Consider the following 10,817-nt stretch of genomic DNA (forward strand, 5'->3'; position numbering starts at 1 on the left):
TTACTCTGACTCTCTGCCTCACTTTCACACAGATTCCTAAGAACGCTGATTATTCAGACACAATATCCAAGATATTCTATGTTTTAGGAACAGAGGCCGAGATTGGAAAATTATTAGCTTTGTATTTAGCGGCAGCTGGAAATTGCTATAGAGACTAAGTAGTAATTATATCGATATTCTTCTCCTTTACAACTGCCTAGGCTGGTGCAGAGATCTCGACCGTGAACCCCGAACAGTATTCAAAGCGCTTTTTGGACTTTATTGGCCACATCTTGACGTAACCTCCCACATGGCCTTGGATGGACATGAGCACGGGAAGGACAGAGGTGGCTTCGGTGTAGAAAAAAATGAAAACCAAACTCAGTGAAGCACACCTCCTCGTTTACATCTTCAGGCCAAGATGACTGCTTTGGAGGCTACTCGCTTTAACAGCTACCTGATATTTCCCAGCATCGTTCTAGCTATTTCTGACACGTGTGCGTGCGTGTGTGTGTGTGCCTGTGCGTGCGTGTACGCGTGTATCTTAAAAAATAATTAATTAATTAATTAATGCAAACCGGTCAGCTTCAGTCAGAGTGCATTTGGGCAACAACCCTCTGATTCCAGCTGTGGATGGATGGATGGATGGATGAGCACATGCGGGGGGAGGGGGCGAAGATGAAATGCATGTCAGACCAACCATGTTGGCATCACGCGATAAACTGTGGATCAGTTTATTTTTTGGAGTTGAAAGATGTGACAGTATTCATAATAATAATGAAGATAATAATAATGATGATAATAATGATGGTGATTAAAAGAAAAAAACTTACTGCGAATGTTACATTTCTACCACGCACGCGGACACTCCTTAATAGTTGCCCCCCAAGCCCCTGGCGCTGGGCGGGGGGTCGCTGGCATCTCCAGCACGCCCTGGCTCAGGGTTCTGCCTCCACAGTGTCGGGGCTCCCGGCGTCCAGGGACAAAGGCCCCTCCTCCAGCAAGAAGCTGATGCCCCTAGTGACTCTTGTCTGTACATTTTCACCTCAGTAAGTATGTCCAGGAAAACTGCTTACTTCTCTTTTCTTGCCTGGAGCTTCTTCACTGTTACACTTTTATGTTGCAATATAGGAATTAACGCTACAAAATAAAAATAAAGCTTACCTGCAAAGTGCATAGTTTTGGGCAATGGTATCTACATCTCCTACTGTGGGAAGGTGAGCAAAGCATTAGAACTCTGAATTCTCCTGTTAACGAAGGCAAATCTGAATTCTAAGATGTTTATGTTTCACCATTGGTTAAACAGTGGTATTTTGTTATCAATTATCCCTTTAACTGAAACCCTCAATTTTACTGTTTACATTATTAGGAAAACAGGGATATTTTTGAATCTAAAAATTTAATGTACAGCATGTGATTTTTTGAAGTTTACATGTAAAGTCATTTTACAGCGTAGGTGAAATGTTTGTCATATTTTGAAATGTATCCTGCAGTCATGTTTTTGGGTGAATGTTTTATTCAAGTACATGGTAGGCAGTCTTACACAATAAAAGGAAAAGGGTGTTTTGTTTCCTCCAGATGTACATTTACCAACCTGATGATTTTTTTTTTAATGTTTAACCCAAATCTGGTTATGTAAGTTCATTGCCCTAAACTGTGCTGTTTTAATCAGTTTATAAATTTCCAACATCGATCACGTATTTACCAACTTTCTGGCATTTTCTGAAAGGCGTCAAGCTAAAATATTAGACTTGCTTAGAGTAGGTTATCAACTTATACACTGTGCTAAAGCTGTGCCTTTGAAATTCTTTGTTTAAAACATGAAGATGATTTTTGTAGGCAGTTTCAGAAAAGAAAAAAAAAAATCCACCTTTCAGTGATTACTTATAACTCCGCAAACCGCCCCTGCCATACTGCCTCTTCCAGGAACTTTACTTCAGGGTTTATCAAGACTGTGACTGTGCCCACTGGGTGTGGGTTTACTTCGGAGAACACAAGGTGATAGCAAATCAGGATCTCTGGAAGCCAGCAGCAACGCCATTCTACGACTAGTTACTGACTTCACCCAGGTTTGTTAGCCACAGTGGATAATGCTATCGCCATTGTGACATGGCCATCCAAATCTGTATTTCATGCATTCAAATTAGTTGAGACTGTGATCTAACCCCCCGCCCACCATTCATCCTGGCATCGAGTCCCTTTCAGTGTTCTGAAGTTCTACGGTGGTTTCTGTGACCCAAGACTACAAAAGTGAGACCCTGAAGTAAAGATAAGGTACACATACATTATTTGAGTAACTATTTCCTTTGTGGCCAGTCTGTGTATGCTTTTAGAAGTTTACAAAACGCTTTATTTTTTGTCTGTAACAGTCTCTGTCGTTCATTTCTGTCGATAAACTGTTTGGACAGAGTGAGGAAGTTTGCCTTGTATCTCCTAGTGCTAACAATACACTCCAGTCATGAGCCAGGCTTTACAAAATAAAGCACTTTGATGACTCACAAGGTGGAGCCTTTGTTCCTCTCTCTCGATTGTGTTTCTCTCTATTGCAAATAAATTTTAAGTACTGGGTACTAAGACTACCTTTAGCTGATCCTGGAAGAAGTGAAAGTGAAATTGAATCAAATCTCTTTCGAGCTTTGCCTTCAGCCTGTGAATTATTTTATTAGTAAATAATAGAAACTTCCCCACCAAAATGGACTCACTGCAAGATGGACAGGCAGAGAAAAGGAATCTCTTTAGCGAATACCCCTATAAAGCATACTGTTTTATTTGTAATTTTTACCAACCACAGTTCTGTGTCAGCATTTTTCGAAACTTTCTTGGGCTGCCCCTGGTGGAGGAAGGCTGTCTGACAGCATCCCACTGTCGCTGGCGCCAGGTGAGCAAACACAGTCCGTTTGGCTAAAGCACTTGTTTGGAAAATGCCTATTTGTTCTAATGCAATTGATCTATGAGGGAATGATTTGAGCATAACGTGCTTTTCCCATTTACTTGTGTGCACTTCGGTCCACCAGGAACATGAGATGAACACAGGAAATCACACACCCACCCCCTCCAACATCGCCAGCTCCCCCCCCCCGTGCCTCCCCCTGTGCGTAGTCACGCTGGTCTGACTTGGGGTCCCTCCCGCCTCTGCTTTACAGCAGTCCAGAGATGCGGCCCTTCCGAGGCTCTCTCCCACAGGTACCCTGCAGGTCCTTTTCAAGATAACCTGCCACATTTATTGGGGTATTTATATGTTTCCTGACCATTTAGCAATGCTGAAAACTACTACTGTTTTTATTAGGTTCCTCTTTTTTTTTTTTTTCTTTTTAACTGTATCAGTGATGAAGTTTTGGGTTGTTGTGCCCCTGCGCTCCAGTATTCCCATGAGCTCTGTGGGTTTTATTGTGCACGGAGCAATGATTTAATCTCCTGGACTGAATTCACATTGGTCCCAGAAAATTGGTTACTGCTAATTCATAGAAGGACAAAAGCTGATAGGAAGCATTAATCCTTGATGCAATGCTTTTGGAAATAAGCGATCAAGGGTTAAATGAAAGGGACTAAGAACTGGGGATGATTAAGTGGTCATGTACATAATGTATACATGTATAGTATGAAGCGGCGTAGGGAAGAGAAGGCAAGGCCAAGAGATGGAAGATGGAATTAAACCTGGGAGTTCTTAACATCGGTGGACTCTGCAAGCCCCCAGCCACCACTGCACCTGGAACGTTTCATTAGCACAAAATCAGCAGTCATGGTCTCTATTGCACATAAAAGCCTTCTTCCAGTTGGCAAAATAACACCCCCCCCATCTCTTCCTCCCTCCCCATCTTCTTCAACAGCACTTTATTCAGCTCCAGCCACATTATCTGGCGTTGCTATGTTAAAAATACAAAGGTCTCTCTCTCTAAAGGGCAGAAACTTGCTGGGCCTTGTGGATCCCCACGCACAGGAGTGACAGGCACGCAGTCCGCCTGCTCACACGCCGACCGAACTGCTTTCTTTAAACAGTTGGCCTATCAGAGAGGCACTCCTGCTAAAGTGGCCCGAAGACCAGGGAAGTGTCTCTGGGAGAGCAGAGTTGATAAGTTACTTAGAGCAATTACCCAAAGTTCTTTCATAAAAGGCAGCCCTAAAGAGTACAGTTGGGTACCTTTTCATCTAAGCCGAATGCCCTTCAGAAGTTTGTTTTAGCCCTGTTTTTGCGATTGGGTGAAAATCCTGCCAAAGGGCAGTTAAATGCCAGAGTCTATAATTTTCTCTCAGTCTTAAACACTTGTGTTTAGTTTAACTTCTTAAGAGAAGGAACAAGAGGTTATGATTTCTCAGAATCCAGTGTGACAGATGTGTGTTACAGAATCCCACACTTCGTGCTGGAAGAGGTGTCAGAGAGAAGGAAAGCCTGGCCCGCAGAAGCTCAGTGACTCGCCGGAGGTCACAGGACAGTTCACAGCAAAGCCGGGGCCGGCGCTCTGCCGCAGCTCGAGACTGAGAGTTGAAAGCTTGAACGATGGACCTCGTGCCCTCTGGCGACTCCAAGACCTCACCACCACCCTTCCTGGGTGAGCACTCCTCTTTCCCTAATCCCTTCCGCTGGGTTTTGAGAGCCCTCCCTGGCCTGCAGCCTCCTGCATTTTATAACAAATGTTCTACACAGTTCATTTTGTGAGAGTTAATCTATATTATTCCACTTCTATCATTTTTTCTTAGTCCAACAGCTTTTTATTACTGTCACTTGACAGTATAAATCAAGGGGTCTCACTTCTGATGAATGGCCAGTTTGGAAAACACAGTCTTAAGTGACTAATCCCTCCCACTAAATGAATCACTGGTTTTAAATACTTTTTGCAATATGCGTCTCTCTGTCTCTCTCTCTCCTTTCTCTCTCTCTCTTCCTGCCTCCCTTTTCTATACTTACAATATACAAACAAGGTAGCTTCTTACTGATGAGAGCAGCGAACCACAGCCTGAGGGCCAAATCCAGCCCACCACATGACTTTTGTAGTTTTACTGAAACAGCTATGCCCATTCACATATTTTCTATTGCTGCTTTCAAGCCCCAGTGGCAGACTAAGTTGTGACTGAGACCTGACACCCATAAAAGCTTAAAACATTTACTATAGCCCTTTGCAGAGAAAGTTTGCCGACCCCTGAAACAGCCTCATTTTAGTACCACAAAGTAGTTTCCGCAAAACCACGGACTTCAGCTACAATTGCTACATCATCCACAGAGATCTTCCTCCTCCGACCTGGGGTTGTTGGGATTTCTTTCATTCTTTTACTAAAGTTGTCGCAACTTCATGGCTGCCCTCAGTTTTTATTGAAGTTATTACTGCCATTTGAGTTTGTTTGAGTAAATTGCTATGGTCATCTTAAAGTACCATCACAGTCACCAGTGGAATTGACTGTCTGAGAAATCCACTTACAAAAGGGTCATAACTTTAAGTCATTCAATCACTTTGTTAAGTCCTATAAAAACAGATGACTGAGTTCTTCAACATGTGACATTTTCTTAACAAATTTAAGATAGTCATATACACTTTAAAAAACCTTTTTTTGGTCACAGATAGTATTAGTTAAGGAGTCTATGGCAACAAATACGTGCTACTTTTACCTAGTTTTACCAAAGATGATAGTACTAAAATATAAGAATTTGGTCAGACTGTGTTTACCTAAAAATTTTTTCCCCTTCAAGCTTCCTGGTAGTCTGGGGGTGAGTAGCTTATTAGCCTGTGGATTTGGTGCCTTAGATGGCCTCAGATATTTTCCCCCAAAGTTCCAGAAGGGAGCTTCTTCCTGCTTTGGTTGTACTTACACATCTCCAAACCAAGGTTTGACCAGGCAAAATGAGGGAATTTTCCATTTAAATTCTGAGAATAAAACTCATCCTTCCACCCCACTCCACTCCCACTTTTTGTCCAGATTGTAAAGTTGATTTCTGAAAATTAGCAGGTCTAAGTTTCTAAAAATAAGTAAATAATCACAGAATGAATGGACTGTGTTACTGCAATGAATGCAGATGCACTGCAGGGCATGCAAAGCAGAGAATCTTCACATTGTCAAGCACAAGGCTCCCGAAATCAAACACTGAATGTTTAACGATGAAGCCATACATTTTTTTTCTTTTAATATCTTCCTACATGGGCTTAGGAATTTAGCTTTTAATTAAACAAAGGGCCATAAGAGCCCTCTTAGCGCAGAGGGCAACGCGTCAGTCTCATAAACAAAGTGCCATAAATAGAGCATTGCCTCTCTTTACCAAAAATGCCAAAATATACAAATGAACTGTATGTATTGATCACAGCTCTAGGGGACCGGATGGACTAAGGGACATTTGGGATTTGCTGACTGGACACACAACCACTGTTCCCATGTGGGGTGGGGGTAGGATACATGGATGTGTAGATGCTCTTGGCTTTTGGTCCTCTAAATGCTGTTGTATAAAAAGGTTTTTAAGTCATCAGTGTGATGAGATTTAATTTTGACAAATTAAAATTTGTCAAAAAAAACCACAACTATTGACTCAGGGGTCTGTGTTGTGCTAAAGCATTTTCCTTCACATTCTCTCACTTAAATGTCATACACATGGTTTTATTTTTAAATAAAAAATTTTATTTATTTTTATCCTCCTTTCACAGTGAGAAGACTGAGGCTCAGACAGGTTGGTAAACCCTCTGAGGCAGTAAGTCACAGGGCCAGCTCTTCAGCCAGGCCGTCTTAGTGTTCCTTGTACTGAATCAAGTGTTCTTTGCACTGTATCACATCACAAAGTTTCCCAAAATATTAGATGCCCTCAATTTCCTTCCATTTAATGCACATGGAGTCAAACTGTCAACTAAAACTTTGTACTGCATCTGATTTGGACAGCCACAGTTGGCTTGGTTTCCCCCAGAGACTCCATGAAAATATTTGATCAAATACTAGTCCAGGTGTCGCTGGGAAGGTATTTGTAGATGCGATTCAAGCCTATGACGAATTTATGTTAACGAAGAAAGATTAGTGTAGATGATCTGGGTGGGCCTGATTCAATAAGGCCTTAAGAGCAGAACTGGGGTTTTTCAGAAGAAGAAATTCTACCTGTGAACAGTAGCTCAGCTCATGCCTGAGAATTCTAGCCCACCCTTCCCAACCAACAGCCTGCCCTCTGGTTTTTCAACTTAACCTAATAAGCCCTCACAATCATAGAAACCACTGCCTTGCGATAAATCACTTAATAAACAGCTGTGACTGGTGTTTTTCTGGCAGAACCCTGACTCATACTGATCTTCCAGAGCTTTTTCAGTAAGGGGAAAGGCAATGGTGGAATAAAACCCTCCGAAAATCCACTTCTCCATGAAAGTAATCAGAACACTTGCAAAAACTGTCATCATCAACTTTTTCAGAACTCTGGGTATTAGCCAAAAACCTGCAGCAATCTGAGGAGCTTTTATTCAAGAAAACAACTGGATCTTGGGAAGAAGTGAGCTTTTCATGTTTTATCTTTTACCTTATTCCCAGATACACAAAAACCGAAAATCTGTCACTAGCAGATCCTCCCTATATAAACACTGAATGAAGTCCTTCAAGCTGAAATGAAGATGTCAGCAAGATAGTGGAGTAAAGCCCTGGCCCCTCCTTCCCCCGACAAACACACCAATTCAGCAACAATTCAGAGACAGTCTCTTTCTGAGAAATCCAGAAACCGAAAGGCTCTTGCACCTGAGAGAACACAAAACCAGACTCACTGAAGTCAGTAAGCAGGTCCAGGACAGCCTCTCACGGGAGTCCCTGCACCCGGCAGAGCACCCCATGTTCAGGAAGAGCCCTCCTACCTCCCTGCTTACCCCAGGGGAAGGCAGAGGTTGGTTTATACATCCAGCACCCCAACTTTTCCAAGAGGTCTCCCCAGAAGACTAGCTTTTATCTTGCCAGTCTTGGAGCTCCGACAGGCCTGGCACAGTTAGCTGCCTGGGGAAAAACGGACACAGCAGCGTGGGCCAGTCAATGCCATAGACCCTCCCCGTGCCTGGTACAGAGCGAGTGGATGAAAAATCCCTGTCAGTTGTCAGCTGCCTCTAGGGAGGAAAAGAGTTGATTTTTATGCCCACCACCCCAATTTCTCCAGGGCTGCCCAAAGAGCTAGCAACGGTCAATTCTGAATCTCTTGGCTAGTCAGCACAGTCCGGTTGCCTTGCGGAGAACAGAGATGGTGGACTGAACTGACAGATGCCATAGCCCCCCATGCCCCTGCTCAGCACAGAGGAGACAAAAATGACAGCCGCCTGCTTCTCCCTGAGGAGAGAAAGAGTTGGTAGAGGTCCCCACAATCTCTTAACTGGACTGAATGACAAGGGTCTTCTGTACAAAGCCAGTCCACGAAGCAGGAGAGGTGCCTGCTTTGCCTAATGCATGGATACCAACAGAGTCAAGGATGATGAACAATCAGGAAAAGATGTGCCAAACAAAGGAACAAGACTTATATCCAGAATTCACAAAGAACTTTTACAACTCGACAATCAAAGAGACAAATTTTAAAATGAGGAAAGAATTTGAATAGATGTCTCTCCAAAGAAGATATACCAATAGTTAATAAGTACATGGAAAGATGCTCAGCATCATTAGTTATTAGGGAAATGCAAATGAAAGCCATAAATCACTTCACGTCCACCAGGATAGAAAGAATCAAAAAGACAGACAGTAGCGAGTATCGGTGAAGATGTGGAAGAACTGGAACCCTCAGAGTGCTGGTGGAAATGTGAAATGGTATGACCGCTTTGGAAAGCAGTCTGGCAGTATCTCAACTGGTTAAACATAGGTTACCATAGGACTCAGGAATAACACTCGTAGGTATATCCCCAAGAGAAGGGCTGCATTACTTCTGGAAGCCTGAGGGGAGAATCCATTCTCTTGCCTTTTCCAGCACCTAGAGTCTGCCTATATTATGGACTTGTGACCCCTTCTTTCATCACCAAAGCCAGCAGTGTAGAATCTTCAAATTTCTCTCTCCAACTCTGCTTCTCTCATCACATCTCCTTTTTGATTAAATTAGCTAGTGGTCTATTTGTACGTGTTTTCCAAAGCACCAGAATTTTGATTAATGGATTTCATCTATTTTTTTTGTTTTCAATCCCATTAATTTCTGCATTTACCTTCATTATCTTTGTTGCTTTCTTTTGGTTTTATTGTTCTTTTTTTCTAGATTTTTGAATTGGGGATCTAATTCATTTATTTTCAATTTTTAATTTTAATTGATACAGGTGTTTAGGGCTATGAGCTTTTAAATGATCACTGCTTAGAGACATTTTAAATATGTAACTATATAAAAGTTTTATGTATATATTCTTGATTTATAGCCTTTTCATTATCATTTTTCAGATTCTGTAATTTTTGTGTATATTTCCCTCCTAGCCCAAGAGTTTAAAAGAAATTTTTAAAAATTTCCAGGTGGAAGTGCTTTTTTGTTTTTAGTTTTGTTTTTAATTTCTAACTTATATTGTGTTCGGAAACTTTTAGTAATATTTCACTTTGATGAAACCTGTCAATGGTTTCCTTGTGCCCTAATATATGACCCGTTTTCCGGAATGCTCACATGGTCTTTAAAAGAAGGTATATTCTCTACTATCAGGGAGCTGTGTTTGAGCCAAAGGATCCTAAGGCTGAGGGTGCACAATCCACTCCAGCGATGGCGTTGTGTGGGCTCCCCAGTAACTGCATGCCCCAGTTTCTGTTTCCCTGTTCAAGTTCATATACACTTTCCGGCGGCCAAGAGCCCGCTCACCGCGGTCACACGCCGTGACCTGACTCTCGACTTCACTCTAGGCTTGCTCGGCTGTCAAATCAGCATCCAAGTTTTTGCTCACCTCTTTCGGATGACCTACAAATCGAAATTTTCCTGTAGTCTTTAACATCAAACACCCGGCCAGTCTCGTGATCTCACCGCCGATGAACGAATACCACACCGCGAAACACCCGGGAGCCTGGGGTACCCAGCTGGCCCGGCGTCACTCCGACCCAACAACCCGCAGCCGGGCCCTCGCCGCCATCTTGCGTGGCTGACCCCTGACCCTGCGCGCTGCGGCGCCGAGGGCCCACGACGCAGGCGCACTTTCACTATCTTACTAGGCATCCTGACTCCCATTGCGAATACCCAACATACACGGTCTTAGTCTACTTTCCTCTCTTGCTCCTTTCTCTTACTATTTTGAGTTACATTTTTTCTACTTTTTCAGATCATATCATCTTTATATATTATTCTTTTACCCATAACTCCACCCTTATTTTAGCCTTGGCGCTGTAATTATAGGAAATGTTCACCATCAGGCCTTTCGCCAGTTTCTCCCGTCATTTCATACTGGGTAAGGTTCATTCTGTAGCACCAGAGCAGACAAGCTTTCTCGCTGAGGAACCTGACAGTAAATATTTTGGGCTCGGTGGCAATCTGTCAAAATTACTCAGTCTGCTGTTGTAGTGCAAAAGCAGCCGTGGACGACACATAAATGGACGGATGTGGATAGGTTCCAATAAAATTTTATTTACAAAAAAAAGGATGGCCAGTTGGCTGAGCCCTGCTGCGTTAGTTAATTTTACATGTCAATTTGACTGGATCACAGGATGGCCAGATACTTGGCTAAGCATTATTTCTAGGGGTGTCTCTGAGGGTGTTTCTCTATGAAATTACCACTTGAATTTGTAGATTCAGGAAAGCAGTTTGCCTCCCCCCAGTCCCCAGTGTAGGGGAGCATCATCCTATGTTGAGGACCTGATTAAAACAAAACAGGAGAGGAAGGAAGAATTCAGCCCTTCCTGCCTGATCACTCGGGTTGGGACATTAATCTCCTGCCCAAGGCACTCGTGGTTCTCAGGCCTTTAAACTC

At 42.8% G+C, this 10,817-nt stretch overlaps 1 protein-coding gene and 1 long non-coding RNA gene across 7 annotated transcripts in view; one reads left to right on the forward strand and one right to left on the reverse strand.

The window, feature by feature from the left end:
• The window catches only part of PIP4K2A (phosphatidylinositol-5-phosphate 4-kinase type 2 alpha), a 173,293-nt gene extending 170,816 nt beyond the window's left edge, over positions 1–2,477 (forward strand). For 4 of the 6 annotated variants that reach the window (XM_027592629.2, XM_027592633.2, XM_027592632.2 and 1 more), the window contains one exon: positions 201–2,477. In XM_027592629.2, the coding sequence (XP_027448430.1) occupies positions 201–281 (81 nt within the window). In that variant the 3' untranslated portion in view covers positions 282–2,477. The remainder of the gene's footprint in view (positions 1–200) is intronic. The other 2 variants (XM_027592631.2, XM_027592630.2) reach the window with 1 other exon arrangement.
• Positions 1–9,946, reverse strand: part of LOC113921688 — a 47,679-nt gene extending 37,733 nt beyond the window's left edge. Inside the window, exon 1 of the long non-coding RNA XR_003519763.1 lies at positions 9,804–9,946. This is a non-coding gene — a long non-coding RNA (uncharacterized LOC113921688). The remainder of the gene's footprint in view (positions 1–9,803) is intronic.
• Between the last annotated feature and the right edge of the window lie 871 nt (positions 9,947–10,817).

The sequence above is a fragment of the Zalophus californianus genome, chromosome 9 (genome assembly GCF_009762305.2).
Source record: "Zalophus californianus isolate mZalCal1 chromosome 9, mZalCal1.pri.v2, whole genome shotgun sequence".
Lineage (NCBI taxonomy): Eukaryota > Metazoa > Chordata > Mammalia > Carnivora > Otariidae > Zalophus > Zalophus californianus.